Genomic DNA, 17,089 nt, shown 5'->3' on the forward strand with positions numbered 1-17,089 from the left:
CCAGCAGGGGGCGCGCACTCCTAGGTCCCACTGGCCGAGCTTGGGGTGTTTGTTACTGGCTCTGAAGGGCTCGACCCAGGACCCTTGAAACCAAAAAATCTGGGACCACCATCCTGGAATTCCAGGGCATTGTCTCCCTTGTGCAGAGCCTGGGGTGCAGACACTAATACCACCCATCTCAAGGCACAGGCCAGAAAGCAGACAAGGGGCATCTGTGTGACCTTAGAAGTGTGCACAGGTGGGTGGGAACAGCAGGAGAAAATACTGGCTTAGCCTGGAGTGCCTATGACTGGGAAGGAGTCTAGAATGGAGGGATCTGCCCAGATTTCACCATGTCCTGGGAGGAATAGACCAAACTTTGTGTGGGAGGAAGAGGAAAATAACAATAATAAAAAGCTTTAGGATTGGGTGAAGTCTGTTTAGACTTGCCCTTCCCCGGATTTGCTTCCCTACATGGCCCCAAACTCTCTCCCATCCTGCCTGCCCTTTGGAAATGTGACTTTGATACTCCTTCCATCCAGAGGTGGGGTTGAATCTGAGTTGACCCAGTGTCTTGCTTTGACTTACTTTTACCAATAGATACCTGTGGAAGTGCTGTTATTGTGGTTTCTAAGTGTAAGCCTTAAGAGGCCTTGCAGATTCCATTTTTGCCCTTTTGGGAGGTAGCTACTATGTAAAGAAATCTGGACAATCCTACCAGAAAGTCCACATGGTAAGGCAGAGAGGCCCTGGAAGATAAGAAGCCAGTGGAGAACAGTGGTTTCCCAGATGACTGTCAGCACCAATTGCCAGACATATGAGTGAGGCCATTGCGTTCCAGCCCCAGCCCACGTCCCTGTGGAATACACCTGGGCGAGTGACCCCAGCCAACAGCTCATGAAGCAGTAAAACTTCCCAGCTGAACCCAGCCAATCCACGGAATCATGAAAAATAATAAATTATTGTTTTAAGCACTAAGTTTTGGGTGGCTTGTTATGCAGTAATAAATAAAAAAACTGTAGGTGCCTCATGTGGGAGGAGGAAGTCCTTTAGAAAGCACATGTGGAGTGGTTGTTTGGATGGGAATGAGCACCAGACACAAAGGTGAACCATCCCATGCTGTCCAGTGACCTTTGACTTGTGTGGCCTGGGTTGGGAGTCGGGGGCAAGAGAGTCAACCACAGAACAGAGGCTGAGCATGCTTGAAGTGCAGTTGTCTTCCAAGAGACCTGGATGAGCTTTAGCAAGCTGCAGCTGTGTGCAACATAAAACGGGGATAGAAACTGAGCAGAATGAGCTGATCAGCAGATAAAGATGAGAAAAGATGTGCTGAAGACAGCAGAGACCCCATGAAAGAGAAACCATGCTTTGCTGAGAGGGAGCTGCCTCTGGTTGAGTTTCCCAAGTCCCAATGGAGCCCAGCTATAGTGCCCATCTCTAGATTTCCATGAGACTCTCCTCATTGCTTCAACCGATGCCCCCACCCCAAAAGTTGGTGGCTATTAGTTTTGCTTGACTAGCAACTTTTCCTACCCTCTTCTAGTAACAGGCCCTGCCTCCCTGGTCACTGGAGTAGGCATGTGACCTACACCTGACCAGTGATAGACCCCTGGACCCAGCGGCTGAGCCAGGGGTGAGCCTGGGACCCCAGCTGGGCCCCTGTCTTGCACTCTAATGTAGGGATTTGGCTCTTCCTTCTCTGCCATTTTTCTTTGGGACAATGAGAGCTGGAAACCCGTCTTTCCCCATGGCAGGTGAGAGAACAAAGGAGAAGCCAATGTAGAAAGACAGTGAGGCACAGAGAGAGAGAAGCCAGAGCAGGGAGGGAGAGAGGGTGCCACCTGGAGCCTTTGGATCCAGCAGTGCCTGAATTTCCCAATTACATGTGCCAACGAGCCTCCCTTTGTGCCTGAGCTTGTTTGAATTGGGTTTTGTTCACTTGCAACCAAATCTCTTGACGAATCCAAACCCCTTTACTCACTGTGACATGAGCGGGCCTCCCTTCCTTGCTGTCAAAGGATCCTGCCAAACTCCTGGTTTGGTCCCTTTAAGAACTTTCCCTAGATCCCTCTTTGGAGGGCTTAGAACTTGATCCTAGGCTCTTCTTTCCACCCTCTTAGGCTCCTGGCCATCATCTTGGTCTTCTCTGTCACATCCGGATGGATGGCAGGGTGCAGGGGTCTCTGGCCCTCTGCACCCCTGCACTTCAACCAGCACTTCTTCTCAGGGTCCAGGATTCTCCACATGGATAAGCTGGTAACAGATGCCCTTGAGCATGACTCCAGGTTCCCTACACCTGAACTGCTTCCCTGGGCAGCACTGACCCAGCACGCCTGGCTCTGTTGGCTTGTTTTTAGCAAGACTTGGGGCAGATGCCACCTCCTCCAGAGGCCTCCCTTCACCCTTTACCTGTCCCCCTTCTCTTCCAACCAATCAAGCAAGACCCTTCGTCCTTGGAAGCCTGTAGCTCATGGTTCATTATCTTCCTCTCTCATTCTGTTTGGATCTCCCCACAAGTAACAGAGTGAAATAAGCAGTGGCCTTGATGTCAGGAGACCTGATTTCAAGTTCCAGCCTTGCCAATTTCTAAGCCTTCATTTCCTTGTCTTTCTTTAAAAAATAGAGACATAAACATGTGCTTGACTCTCCTGACAGAGAATCATGTGGGAAGCTGTTGGTAACTATGATGCACGGTATACACAGGAAGGGTCAATTGTTTGAGGCTTGGGAGGGCTTCACAGAGGAAGAGGACATTGAGACAGGGCAATGGGTAGCCCAGGGAGGGGCAATGGCACAGATGTATAAGCTATTCCTTAGGGAAATGGAGAGCAATTCGTGGTGGCTCAAGTGCAGGGTGCAGGGGTGGTATGTGGAGGGAAGCACAGGCTTCTGGGATCAGGGACAGATCATTTAGGGCCTTGAGGGACTCTGAAGGAGTTTATCATACTGAGGGAAGAGAGGAGCTTTTGAAGAGTTGAAATGGTCAGATTTATGCTTCAGGAAGATCACTCTGGTTTCTTAGGGGCAGCTGGATGGCACAGAAGGCAAGCCTGAAAGCAGGAGGTGGCTAGCCTGGGCTAGGGATGATGAGGGACTGGGGGATGAGTTTTTAGGAGATGGGAAAAGCAGGCAGGGAGCAAGACTCCTCACCCCTGTGTCTTCAGCTGGGAGTAGCAGTCCCCAGTCCTCAGGTTTCTGAGTCACCTCCTTACAGGTTTATGGCTGCCCTGAGGCCAGGTCAGCCTCCTTCCTCTGTCCTAATTGCTTCCCTCCAAGGGAGCTGGCCCCCTCCAAGTGCCCTTGAGAAAACCCTTGTAAAAGCAATTGAGCGTTTCAGGAGGAAGTAAGCACCTCCGGCTGCCACTGTCCCCAACTCCCTGCACGGAACAGTGCCTCTCCTGGCTACTGAGGGGTGGGGGGCAGTGTTCTAGCAAAAAAATTCACTACCAAGTTCCATCCCCACCCCCACCGTATCTGGGTCAGTGTAGGGAGTCTCAGGGCTCTGGGCTGGACTTCAGTGGATAGTGCAACAGGTGTGTACTACACAACACCTTGACCGGCAGGGCAGGTGGAGGCTGATATCCAGGCTGTGCTCCACTTGTCAAGCTGGGTACTGTGGCACCGCAGGCTATATTTGTTCAGAAGGGTGTATTTTCCTAATGGGCCCAAAGGCATCATCCATCGGCCAGCTGCATCCTTATGGGGCTGCTTCCACTCAGAGGCAGTACCTTTTCCTACTCTGTACAAAGGGCACCATATGAACTAATTGCATTCCTGGCCCTTGGCCTTTCTTCCCATGGTCATCCATTCATCTGGGCTCTTAGATGCCTTCCACTGGACAGAGAGAGAAACTAGGCCCAATGTTTGCTGTTGTTAGCTCCCTTCTGGGGAAGCTGCTCTGTGCATGGACTCCACATACCAGCATCTGGTCTGGCCCATTGATGAATGGGCCGAGGGTCCCACCGAAAGCTAAGCTGAACCAATCAGATTCCTTTGCTTAAGAAGCAGAACTTACAGACGCAGAGCGGGGTTGTCAGTCCCTGGTGAGTCTTGATGTAGGGCTGGGGATGCAGCTGCCACTTTGTGCAGGGGAACCAAGGAAGTCTGAAGAGAAGCCAAGTGAAAGGCCACAGATGCAAATACTACCAAAGAGACGAGTGCTTGTGAGGCCAAAGAAGCGACAGGCCCTGTCACCAGTTCCAGTTCTCTGAAGGCACAGCCCTTCTTGATTTTCTATCTTTATGGTCCCTTGTAATCTGCTCAGCCCTTTCTGTGAACTAGCTCAAGTGGTTCTCTATTCCATGTAACCAAAGTCCTTGCTAGAACAAGAATCTCAGCCCCAAGAAGGATGCTGAGGCCCCCCACTGTGTGAACTTACCCAGGCCTCCCCCCACAACTCCCCATCCCCTCACCCAGTCCCACCTCAGTGTAGGGAAGAATAGGAACTCTTAGCACAGTCACACCTTTTATTCACTGTCAGTGAGAAAAACACCACACAGCACAGGGTCAGACAGTGAGGACAGTCACTGTGGGCGCAGCCAGGGACAGCACAGGTGGCCACGCTGGAGGATGGCTTGGGAGGCTCCCCTCTGCCATCCAACCCCTGGCTCCCCAAGCCTCCACCAAGCAGGAAGGGCCATACATCCTGGGAGGCCTGTTCCTGTCCTCGTATTCTCTGGCAAAGGTAAAAGAAAACTCCGAAAATTTCAAAAAGAAAAATCACATATTTTTCTAAGACTTTTCAACTGTGGGATTTGAATTATTTTTTTCAAAATGATGAATAAAATATGTAAGAAATGTATTCTTGTCCCCACATGATCTCTAAAGTCAGCACAAAGCCTCACCCAGGGTGGATCTTCAGGAAATATTTGTTGCTTTGGTAAATTTTTGTGTAAAATATTTACAGTGTCAGCTTACTACCCTGCTTAGAAGCCCCAACTTATTCTCTTATTCTCTCTCCTTTTTCTCCCCTCCCCTCCTTTTCTCGCTCTGTAGCAGGATGATGTCTACTCTGAGGGCTTTGCCATTGTCAGGAAAAGTTTCAGTGCTTTAGTTTATGGGCTTTCTTTTTCTTAACCTTTGATTGAAAGGTGAGTTATATAATCTCGACTACAGTTCAAAGGACTGAAGTGACCATCAGAAGTAGCCCTTGCTGATGATTCTTAGAGATAAGAAATAAGGGGCTCATCTAAATCAGCCCAAAAGGATAAATGATAACAGAATACAGTTAGAAGGCATATTCTGGGACTTTGCAATTCACAGAGTTGCTACAAGGAGACACAGAACTTCAAAGGAGAATTTGTATATATCAGTGTTTTAACTGTCTGTATATTTTTGTGTCTATGTAAGTCATACTTTAATTTCTGCTAACCTTGTAGTCTATGGCAAGTCCTTCTTGACTGCACCAGGAATGGGAGGTCTGCCTCTCTGCTGAAGACAGGGTTGATGCTCTACCATAGGAGCTCCTGAGCACAAAGTCCCTGGGACATTCAGGAGCATGTGGGAGCAAGGCCTGGCTCATCTGTGTCTCCTCCAATCAGGAAGACGGTTGTCCTAGTTCCCAGCCTAGCATTATGTGTTCACATTGCTGGCTTTCTGAGAATCTTTGGCCTGGCCAGCAAATATCACCCATGGGTATGTGTCCAGAGGATTAGAGTGATCAAACATGCCCTCATGGGTAGGACCTGCCCACCAGCTGGGAAAAAACAAAAACAGTTCTCTTAGGGACGAAGATGGTGATAAAGATAGTACAGGATGCTTCCAGGGTTCTGAATCAGAGGCCTCCTAGAACATTGCTGACCTGTTGGCAGAGCTGCCCAAAAGCAGAAAACAAGATGCTTGAAAATATGGGCACTTCAGCCAAGTCCTATTTCTTTTTGGAAGACCACAGTCTCAGAAACTTCTTAGCAGGAAGCTTGTAAAAGACAAAAACTAACATAGCTTGCCCCATAGTCAACCTCTGTACAACTCTATCAGAGAAATGGGCATGGAAGAAACTCCGAAGGGAAGAAACCCTCTTAGAGCTCTGGGTTCAAGTCTTGGCAATGTGCCACCTCCTGACTGTGTGCTCTTGCACAAGGGACTCCCCCTCTCTGTGCCTCTGTTTCCAAGTCTGCAGAAAGGGAGTGAAAATCCCTATTTCCCTAGGCTGTGAGGACAGAATGAGATGGGGTAATTGACAAGCCTTTGGAAGCCATGAAGTTCTGTGCGATTGTGTGTTAGGTTAGTTTCAACATGTGGGGGATAGGAACCCCACCTAGTAGAAAGGTCGTCACTGGAAGTCTCAGCTGAGCTAGACTGAGCTATGTATCTGTGGTGCTGACAGCATGAGACACACTTAATGGCCAGCTCCTGAGAGCAGTGGAACATCCCCTGAGGCATTCCTGGATAAAAACCTGCTGGTTTCTGCTGAGGATGTGAATTCCCCAGCCTTATAATGTGCAGCTCATCATAGACAGAAGGACAGAAAGAGGATGGCAACTCAGTGGCCTTGCTACCTCCATGGGGAGCAAGAAGGAAGGTCCAGGATAGTGTGGGACCAAAAGTCAGCATCCCCAAGAGTTTCCCTCTGCAGAGTGAGAGGAGAGATGAGCACTCAGAAGTAAGAGGCATGCTGCACCTCTTTCCTGCAGATACAATCCCACACCCCCTGACTCAGCAATCATTCCCTGCTCCCACCCTGGGCTGACAGCACCTGTGTACTAGACTATTCCACCGGTGGTTCAAGAGGAAATCAACTGTCACTGCACATCAAAATTTCTAATCACAAGTACAAGAGAAAGTAAAGTAAAAGACTTGGTGAAGAAGCAAGACTAATTTTCTGGAAGTCAAAGCATGCAGCTATATAGCTTATGGATTCAAAACTGGAAAGCAAGCATTGGAAAAAAAGCCAGTGCATTTGGAAGGTGATGAATTACCTGGCAGATTTAGGATTTAGGGTTAGAAAAACCCTTTCAAATGGAGTGTGCTCAGTGCATTTTTAGGCATTCGGTCCAGAAATGCAGCCTGGCAGCCTAAACAGTGGCCAGTGGTCTTCTTCTTCCAGCTCTTTCTGCTTCTGTAGCAGTGAAAGAACAGCCCATCCTTGACGCTAGACCACCTCCAGAAAGGAACTTCCAAGATGTAGGACATATACTTGTCTCACTCTCCGCAAACCTTATTTTTTCTGTTTTCCAAAATCAGCCCCCAACTAAAGGAAGTGCACAATGGAGAGTTGCTCTCTGAATTGAAAATGATCATTAAAAAGAAAGCAGCAGAAACTGCGGCTGATGACAGCTCAGGACTTAGGCTGCTAAGAAAAGTATTGTCTGGTACGTTTGGTGATATTTTTCATCTTTTTTCCTCAGCTCTTTCCCCCCACTGAAAATTAGTACTTTCTATATTCATTTAATCATTTTATAAGAAACTAAGTAATACAAAGTATGTTTTAATATCCTAAACTAATAAAATGACTTTAGCTCTTTTAGAGGGCACTAAAAAAATAAGTATTACATAAATTTCCTTTTCTGAAAATTTCCACTCACATGGTTCCTAGACTTCCAATCACTTTTCATTTCACCCTTCAGCAGCTCTGTATGGAGCTGGGCTGATGAATTTAATAGTTCCCCTCATACTAACCAACCTCACCATATCCTCTGCTCAGCTGTGTTCAATGTTCCCGTCAGAGACCTTGACCCCTGGAAGTTTGCCTCGATACCCTGTGAGCCCCGGGAGGGCATGGAATGTGTCTTGTAAACTGTGCCTTTGCACTTAGAGGTGTCTGGCACTGAACAGGTGCTCCATAAACATTTGCTGAAGAAAGGACTGAAGGAACACTCCAAAGGTTGGGAAGAGAGGGGCCAGGGAGAGTTAGGAGGGCAGGGCAGAGACCACCTTTAAGGAATCTGGGTGATCAGCAAAGGACAGACCCAATTTGGCCCTTTAACTGGGGTCTGTGAGACCATATCCTATAAAGCATAATCTCAGGAAGAACAGAATTTCAAAGCAGAACCCCAGTCCCCCCTTTAACCCTGCCTCCTGGGGCAAAAGCCAGGCCCAGTGAATGGGGGTGGGGCTAGACCACAGGATACCTGAGGATCTGTCTTTTCCAGGATGAGGTGGTCCCTCAAGGATCTTGACTGAGAGAAGCAAGGGCTTGGGCAGAGGGGTGGATAGGCCAGAGAGTGAGGCCAGAGTACCCCTCCCCCTGGGGAAGGGCCAGCTGCGAGGTCAACAGCTTGGGCAGTGGCCGCACCCCGCCTGGCCACGCCCCGCACCAGCCTCTACTTCTGCATGTCACACTGCAGTAGCAACACAATGGATGGGTCGCTCTTGGCCGCCTCCTTGAACTCCTCCAGCGTAATCTGGTCATCCTTATCCTGGTCCATCTTCTTAAAGATCTTGTCCACACGCTGCTGGGGTGTGAGCCCATCCTGGTTCATACGCATCATGATCACGGTGCCCACCATCTTGTAGATAGCCTGGAAGGGTGAGGAGGAGGGTGTGAACACTCACGAGGGACAGGGAGACTCAGGGGCAAGTGAGGGGGGTCTGGGGCAGGCAGGGAGAGCACTGGGAGATGGGGAAGATATTGGAAGGTGATGTATGGTCATTAAGACTGGATATTTAATGAGCACCTCACACCAAACATACCTAAAACTCAACCCTTCACCTCCAACCTGTCCCTCTCCCAGCATCCCCTGTCTCAGTTCATTGTAAATTCATTCTTCTTGTTCATGTCAAAAACCTTGATGCCATTCTTGACTCTCCTCTTACAGCCCGACGCAATACTTCAGCAAACCTCATCAGCCCTAATTTCACAGTAGTCCTCCTATTCAACAACCCCCACCCCCTCCACTCTTCCTCCACAGTTGTCCCCTCCATCAGCTCCTAACTGGACTGCTCTGGAAGTTTCCTAACTGGTCTCCCCGCTTCTGCCGCCCTCCTAATCTGTTCTCCACACAGAGAATGGAGAGAGCCCTTAATGGCTTCCCACCTCACTCAGAATAAAGTCAAGTCTCTACCCCAGAGGGTGAGATGCTAAGTGACTGGGCTCCTGGCTACTACCTGAGCTCTCTCCTACCACCCTGGCCTCCCGGCCACTCCAGGAACACTGCAAACACTAATGTCAGGGTCTTTGCTTCTATTGTTCTGTCTGCATAGAACACTCCCCCAGACATCCACAAGGTTAGCTCCCTCACCTTATTCAGGTTGCTGCACTTTTCACCTTGCATAAAATCACTTTTCCTCCCTTGCTCTCTCCCCTTACTTTGCTTTGTTTATCCTTATAATACGTTCTGCCTGACAGAGTATGGTTTTGTTGCTGTTCTAACTTTTCTCACTAGAAGGAATGTCCCATGAAAGCAGGGACAGTGCCAGGCACTCGGCAGGTACTCCGTATGTATTTGTTGGAGGAGTAATGAGCTAACAGCTCAGGCTCTAGAGTCGGGCTCCCTGGATTTGAATCATGAACTACCGCGGGCTACCTTGACTCATCTGTAAAATAGGGTTTCTGGCAGTACCTACTCCACAGGGTTGTTGGGTACAGCACTGAGCCCAAAGCCTGTCCTACACTGAGCGCCGAATCAATGCTAGTTAGCCACTGGATCCTGGGTGGGAGCAGCAAAGCGGGTGCTGAGGCCTGAGAGGGTGGCTGGAGAAGGCAGTGCCAGAGAAGGGCCCGACAGCGAAGACAGGGGCCCGTACCCCCAGCGCACCTCGATGATCTCCAGCATCTCGAGGCGTGTGATGCGCCCGTCCCCATCCAGATCGTACATCTCAAAGGCCCAGTTGAGTTTCTGCTCAAAGCTGCCGCGGGAAGTGACCGAAAGGGCACAGATGAACTCCCGGAAATCGATGGTGCCGTCGCCGTTCTTGTCGAAGGTGCGGAAAGCGTGCTGCGCAAACTTGGAGGCATCGCCGTAGGGGAAGAACTGAGGCGGGGACGCGGGGGGTTGGGGTGCAGCAGCGGCCTTGTCCTTCCCGCCCGCCCCACCCAGCTGGCCCTCCTCCTGGCCCCTCCCCCTTCCGTCCGGCCCGCCCGCCCACCTTTATGTAGAGCTGCTGGAACTCCTCCAGGTTGAGGATGCCGCTGGGACAGTCCTTCAGAAAGCCCTTGTACCACTGCTTCAGCTCCTGCTCGCTGAACTCGGTGTTCTGAACCAGGTCCTCCAGCACCTCTGGGGCCAGCTTGCTGTTGGTTTTCCCCATGGCAGGGCCTGGGGGACAAGGGGCTTCCTCACCTTGGTCCAGAGCCAGGCCCTCACCTGGGCACTGGTCCCCCAAGTCCCCGTAGGACAGGGTTCCCTTTCTCCACAACAGCCATCTCCCATAACAAACCCCACGTTCCTACAGCCAGAATCCCTCCTTCCACAGCAGGCTGGGTCCCCGATTCTCAGCACCAACCTCAGCAAGACCCACTCACCTCCTACAGCTGGGCTCGATCCTCCACCACCACACTGCTTCCTGTGCACAGGAGTACCTACCTCTCTTCACACACACATACAAGGATGTCTCTTCCTGTCCTTACACTCCATGTAACAAGGCCTCCTCTGTCAGCAGGTCTCTCCCCTTCTCCTCACAGCAGGAATTCTCTCCCGGCACCCAAGATCTCTAGCCTTCCAGGTCTCTGTTCACCGAGCAGTGCCGCATGCCACACTGCTCCTTCCTGCTTACACCTTCCATAGCTCCCCCACTCATAGAATAGGGTCGTAATCCTCTCCTTGCTATTCAGAGCTTTTCACACTCAGCCCCTATCTGCCTCTTCCGGCTCCTCTCTTACCAGGGATCCAAGGCTGGTTCCTCATTTGTCCACCTGACACCATCTTCTAAGTTCTTCCTTAAGGCCTTCCAGGCCACCCCAGCGGGAAGCTTCTCTTCCCCCTTCCTCTGTACAAATAGAAGTCCTCGCTGGCAGCACTGACGGCCCTGATTACATCCTGCTTTTCATTAATCATTCATTCTCTGAGCATATATTGAGGCTGACTGTGTGCAAGGCCCTGTGCCAGTGATGGGGATAAAGTAGACGCAAACCATCAATGACTCATAATTGGGACAGAGAGGTAGATGGCTGATTGTAAAGGGCTTCAATCCATGCCAAGGAGTTTAGCCTTTACCTGTAGGGACAGAAGCTCCTGGGGTTTTACAGTCAGGGCTAAGAAGATAACATTGAGTCCACAAACACTTACAGAATGCTTACAATATGGTAGGTCTTGAACTGGGTGCAGAGGACCCAGAGAGAAGGAATCTGTTTAGAATTTCAGAATTTTTCTTTTGTCTACAGTGTACAAGATGCCCTGGGTGGGGAGACGGTGGGGGAACAGAGAGGTGCCTGCTGCATAGTTCAGGTGAGAGATGATGACACCAGGGTAGTGGGTGTGGAGAATGTGGATGGACTGAGAGATGTTAGGAGGCGGCACTGGCAGGATATGGTGACTGACTGGATGTGGTGATGAGACGAGCAGAGGGAGCTGAGGTGTATGCTCAGATGTGTATGCTGAATGGATGGGTGGTGGTGCTGAGAAGCAAGTTTGGGGAGGATGAAGAGTCAGTCCCCTGCTGGAATAGGAGCCCCTCGAGTAGCATGTGCCAAAGGAAGCTTTTGCAGAGGGAGGTATAGGTCCTTCCCAGGAAACCTGGCCAGACCAAGGCCCCAGGCCCTGAAGGCTGGGTGGATATTCTGGTCTGACCTCCATGGAAGGAATGTATCTCCAGAGCCTGCGTTTCCCAGGACATGGCCCGGGAGGTAACTTTGACCTGCCTGGAGGCTCGTCAGAAGGGCGCCAGACTCCAACCTCAGGGTGGCCCATCCTGAAGATACTCTAGAAAAGAAAGCCCTCAGGCTAGCAGAAACAATTCCACTTCCACAGTCCCCTGCATGCATCCTTACTGCTAGGAGTGTCCTACATAACCATATGTGAGACTGGTCTCTTCCATGCCCCTCACTTGACTGTGTGACCTCAGGTGAGTTACAGGACATCTCGGGTTCAGATTCCTCCACTGGGCCAGGAGGGAAATCAAAGAGAAGCTGGGGTAGCAACATCCTCCCCCACCTACCACCCCCAGAGGGTGGGGAAGCCTATATGCTCCCAGGAGAAGCCAGGAATGGAGGCGGCATGCCATCCTCAGGAGCCTGAACTGTGGGGTCCAAAACAGCTGCACCAGGCCCACAGTCAAGGATGCCTCTGGAACACCCATGGGCAGGAGGCGGCTCCATCCGCAGCTTCCTCCTCTCCAAGTCCGAAGCACACTGAAGGCGCAGGGTACCGTCGAGGAAGTCAGAGACTGCTAAGGGGAAGGTGTCTGATGAGGGCAGAGCCTCTCCTGCTGTCTCCTGTGGGCTGTGCCCGTGTCTGCGTAAGGGGCTGGGTGTAGGTGGGAGCGTGTCAATGTATGAGACTGCCAGTCTGTCAGAGCACACACATCTGTGTGTGTGTGTCATGGTGTCTTTGTGCCTCTCACCTTCTGCCCCTTTTCACCTCCCTGCCCTTTGCTGCCTTCCCATAATTCTGTGTCTCCTGGGGCCATACTTGTTCCTGGCCCCAAACTGGTTCCAGACCCACTGAGGACTACACCATCTCCTTCATTTCTCTTCATTCCTCTACTGCTCTTAGATCAGCAGATCAAAGCTGGTGGTGCCCTTTAAGATCATTCCCTTATTTTAGTGAAATCTGGAACCCAGAGAGAGGAGAAAACTGGCTCAGAGTTACACAGCAGGTCAGTGGAAGGGTCCAGATGAGCATCCAGGCTGAATCCATGCCGCCTGCCTGGACCACACTCTCCAAATCATGGCTACTCTTGTCCAGTACAGACCTTCCCACTCCTACCTGCCTTCTGGGAAAACCACATCTCTGATCTCCCTCTTGACCTCAGTGAGCTCCAGGCCACAGTGTCTGACACCCAGGATATATCCACACCTTGGGCAGCCCACCAGCACCTCAGCCTCAGTACATCTACAACCAGGCTCACCCTTAACCTGTGGTGGCCCTCCTCTCTCCATGGCCCGTTCCCTCCCTCATCCCATGGGGGAAATGCCATCTTAGTTACCTTTTATCTCCTCTCCCCTTTTCCCTAGGTCCGACTCGCCACCAAGTCTTATTGTTCCTCCTTTTGAAATGCACCTGGAGCCTTCACTATGTCCTTCTCTCCCCAGAGTCAGGACCAGCGGCACAGCCGAGGGAGCTGAAATCTAGCTGGGGCCCTGCTTGCCAAGCCATGCCCGTGGGCCCAGCTGCCTCAGAGGAAGTACCTCTCTTCTGATTCCTCTGTTCTGAGGGGATATTGTTTCTGGTTTTTGCCAGAAGTATGATATAGGCTAGAGGTAGCCAGGCTCCTGGGCCCCCAAACTCCAGAATCCTCTAGAATCTGGTGTGAAGGTGCCCACCTGTCTAGGCTCACCTCCCATTGCTCCCCTTACAATGACATACTTCAAGTTAGTCTTCTCACAGCCAAAACCTCCCACCCCTGTCGCCTACCTGTTTTCCTCTTCCCAACATCCTTTCTTCCCTTCGGAACTGACACAGCTATTATCAGCCTTTGGGCCCAGCTGAAGCCCACTCCCTGATGATCAGCCTCTCTTAGCTTGAATCGTGGACACTCAGCAGCCCAGACTCAGCACTTTGGGGCCACAGAGATGAGCCCCATGAGTGTGTAGACTCCAGAGCTCTCTGGCACTCACTGGTGCTCTAGAATTCCAAATGGGGCTTGATTTGGGAGAGGACTTTTTATTAAAACCTGGCCTGTGCCACAAAAAGTTCTCCACACCTTTTGCTTAAGGCCAAAGAGCTCATCCCCACCCAATGTCACCTGTTTGGCTTTGGAGCACTCAGACGAGAAAAGTGCCATCCCATTATTTCTAAGTTTGCCCTCTTGTAGGGCAAACCTTGTTCCCCAGGTTCCTGCTGCCCCCTCTGTGGCTGAATAGAACCACCTTGCAAAAACCTAAACACCATGCTGGAAGACAAAGATGTTCAATGAATGTACCTTGGAGGAATACATGAGTGGGGCCAGAACCCCCTTGTTCCTCCTTGAGTCAGCATCAGGCTGTTTTGTTTATCTGCATTCTCCTGACATTGCACCCACTTCCAAGCCAACAGAACCCAGACCTGGGGAAAGGAAGGGTTCACCCAAGGTCAGCTAGAGGCCATCAGCCACAAGGCAAAGGTCAGAACCCACTGGGGGTGGGGGCATGTTCTGTTGGAGCTGTGGCCCCTCTGAACATAGGCAGGCTCCTCTGCTTCCCTCTTGAATAAAGTAAGGGCTGCTCTCCAGCTGTGAAGGAGCTGGCGCTGCCCCATGCACTGCCCCTCTGTGCTCAAAGGTTTCTTCCAGAGGGCAAGCCCAGGGGTGTGGGCCTCAAATAGGGAGGTGGCAGTGAGGGCGGGAGGAACTGAGGGAGGCAATAATCCCACACCCTCACCCAGCTTCAGAAGAGCTGGTGCTGAGACGGTTGCCATGGTGACAACAGCTCCCTGGTCAGGAGATTTTTCTCTTTCCTCTCCTCCTTTTTCTCTTCTCCAAGCAGCGGCAGCCAGGTCTTCTCCCTCTCCTTCTTAATGAGAGGCAGGGATGATAAACACAGAGTGGGCCCCATTGGCCACCTCCATCTTGGAGCTGTCCATGCCACGTGTGCTGGTGATCTAGGAGGGACTCCTAACAGCCGCGAAGGGGCCTGAGCCTGGAGAGTGTGTGGGAGGGGGTGGCCTGGGTAAGAAGCAACGTCTTCTCAGTGATAACTAAAGCCCCTTAGGCCTCCTCTCTGAAATGTCCTAATGGTCTAGGGGAAGAGTAAAAGGCTCCTGTTTTCTCATAATCAGCCATAGAACCAGAGCGTGTCAGTATTGGAAGGCTGTTCAAGATCATCCCATTCAGTCCACCCTCGGTCCTGCCCCCTATCCTCATTTCACAAAGAATCAGAGAGGGAAGTAACCTGGCCAAAGTCAAACAGCAACTGAGGCAAAGGTAAGATTTGAACCCAGTTCTTCTGCCCTCCAGATTCAGGACACCTTAGGGAAAGGAATGACACAGTCCACATGGAGCTTTGGCACAGTCTTTGTGGAGCAGCAGGAAGATAGCAGGGAGGGAGTGGCTGGGTGCAAGAAGGCCAGAGAGGATAGGAATTAGAAACACATTTGAGAGGTACACTGAGAGGACTTGGTGTTTTGGCTGAAAGGGGCAAGCGGAAGGGAGGAGACTGAGACCTTGGCGGCAATGACTGACAGGTGTGGGTGGTCTGCTGGGGAGTGGTGTCCAAGTTCATCCTCCAGCCAGGATGCAAGAGATCAAACATGGGGCCTCTGCCGAGCACTGGGCCCACAGGGCCCACAGGGAGAGGGGCTGTTGAGACAATGTTTGTGAGGAGAACTGGGGACCAGGGGAGCTTCTTCCCTCCCCCAGGCATGCTGTAAGCTCTGTCAGCAGGAAGGGTGGGAGATGGGGACAGTTGAGGGGGCAGTGTGAAGTGGGAGTGGGCTCTGTGAAGGTTAGAGACTGTCTTTCAGGGCAGGGACCTTGTGAAGTACAGGAAGCTGCTGGTGGGGCTGGCTGGTGTGGGTGAGGACTACCTGCAGGGGTGGAGGGGGGCCACGGGGCTGAGCAGACTACCCATCTCCAAGGAGGGAGGTTGCTCGGTTCCTCCGATGGCGCCAGCAACACCACGCCCCCAGATGCGTTTGTGTGTGTTGGGGGCCAGAGCAGTGGTTGTTCTTACCTGAGCTGGGCGTAAGGAGGCCGCGTTGCCTCCTTCCCTGGGACCCGTGGGCTTGGACTGGGGCGAGGGGCCCCTGCCCAGGACGGACCCTCAGATGCTGCCGCCTAAGAAGGTATCAGGGCTCAGAGAGATGAACCGGAGACAGCAGACGACGAGGATGGGAATGAAGAGTGGAGCGGGAGGGGGCAAGGCCGCTGCCCGGCCCCACCCGCTTTACCTGAGGCCGCTCGCCGGGTCGCAGGATGGCTCCGAGCCTCGGCGGGCCGCGGGGACCGAGACTGGCTCGCGGGCTGGCGGCCAGGTTCTCCAAGGTCCGCACCGAAGCCACCTCCCAGCTCTTGTATCTCTCTGTATCTCTCGGAGGCGATCCGATTTGCATAAGCCCCTCCTCATCCCGGGCAAATTGGGCGTTGATTGGCTCCACTGGAGTGGCGGGCGGGGTTTCAGGTGGGACCCGGTGGTCTGGGAGGCCCGGCTGCAGGAGCGCGCCCCGCCCGCTCGCGCTGACCTTCCCGCAGTTGTGCAAAGGGGGGAAGCTGTACCCCATTCGTACCCGGCCCTGAGGCTCAGACACCGGGCCGCAGTCTGGGGAGAAAAGTGAAGATGGAAGTGGATTCGCAAAAACAACCCCGCGGTTGCTATGGAAACAGGAGAGCCACAGCGGAGCCTCTAAGCCTTCCTTCCTGGGCCCCAGAGGGGGTGGGGGCGGGGGTGGGACTGGGGGAGGCGATGAGTCACACGATGTGAACCCCCTCCGTATTCCACCCCTAATTGGAAAAGGGCGAGGAGGAGCTGCTGAGTAGCTAACGGGGGAGGGAAGCGACGGGTTGGTCAGCAGCCCACGCCTTCGCATCACACACACCCCCAGCACACCCGCTCCTCTCACGTCGTGGAATCCAAAGGCAGGTTGGGGGAACGTGGCGAGCACAGTAAGCGTGGGGAGGTACCCAATATTTACTAGCCCCATGCTAGCCGTGGGCTTCCTACAGTCCCAAAGTCAGATCTCTCCCCAAACAGGCCTTCCTCATTTCCAACGGACCCCCAAGATCCCCTTGGGATCTCCCCCAGAAGGGTCCCTCTGCCTATCCGTACTTCCATTCCCCACCCTCCGGTCTTCCCGTCTCCTAGACAGAACCCGTCCCAGCCGCCGCCAGTCTCCGGCCTCGGATGTTGATACAAACCTGAGGCGGTTTACACTGAGAGGGTCTGGAAGGTTTCAGGCCCCGGCAACATCTCCTCCCCGCATTTGGGAGTCTCCCCAAAGCCCGGCTGGGCCTCCCCATCTGCACTGGCAACTGAGAGCTCCCGACCCAAGGCAGTGGGAAGTGGCCCTTCAACTGCATACTGTGGGAGAAAGGAGGGCAGATACTCTCGGGGTGGGCCACGTGGCGGGGAGGGACTTCTGGGCATCTGTCAAAAGTGGGA

The 17,089-nt window shown here is 52.4% G+C and overlaps 1 protein-coding gene across 3 annotated transcripts; it reads right to left on the reverse strand.

The window, feature by feature from the left end:
• Positions 1-4,431: 4,431 nt before the first annotated feature.
• On the reverse strand, positions 4,432-16,209 carry HPCAL4 (hippocalcin like 4). Of its 3 annotated transcripts, none has more exons than XM_036876601.2 (4): positions 15,882-16,156; positions 10,006-10,175; positions 9,675-9,890; positions 4,432-8,438 (listed from the first exon to the last, which is right to left on the reverse strand). In XM_036876601.2, the coding sequence occupies exons 2-4, from the start codon at positions 10,165-10,167 to the stop codon at positions 8,241-8,243; spliced, it is 576 nt and encodes a 191-aa protein (XP_036732496.1). In that variant the 5' UTR covers positions 10,168-10,175; positions 15,882-16,156; the 3' UTR covers positions 4,432-8,240. The 3 variants fall into 3 exon arrangements, with proteins under 3 accessions (XP_036732496.1, XP_036732497.1, XP_036732498.1); XM_036876602.2 differs by lacking the exon at positions 15,882-16,156 and adding an exon at positions 15,665-15,753; XM_036876603.2 differs by lacking the exon at positions 9,675-9,890 and having other exon boundaries at positions 15,882-16,209.
• Positions 16,210-17,089: the final 880 nt, after the last annotated feature.

This window comes from Manis pentadactyla, chromosome 4 (assembly GCF_030020395.1).
Source record: "Manis pentadactyla isolate mManPen7 chromosome 4, mManPen7.hap1, whole genome shotgun sequence".
In the NCBI taxonomy this organism is placed as follows: domain Eukaryota; kingdom Metazoa; phylum Chordata; class Mammalia; order Pholidota; family Manidae; genus Manis; species Manis pentadactyla.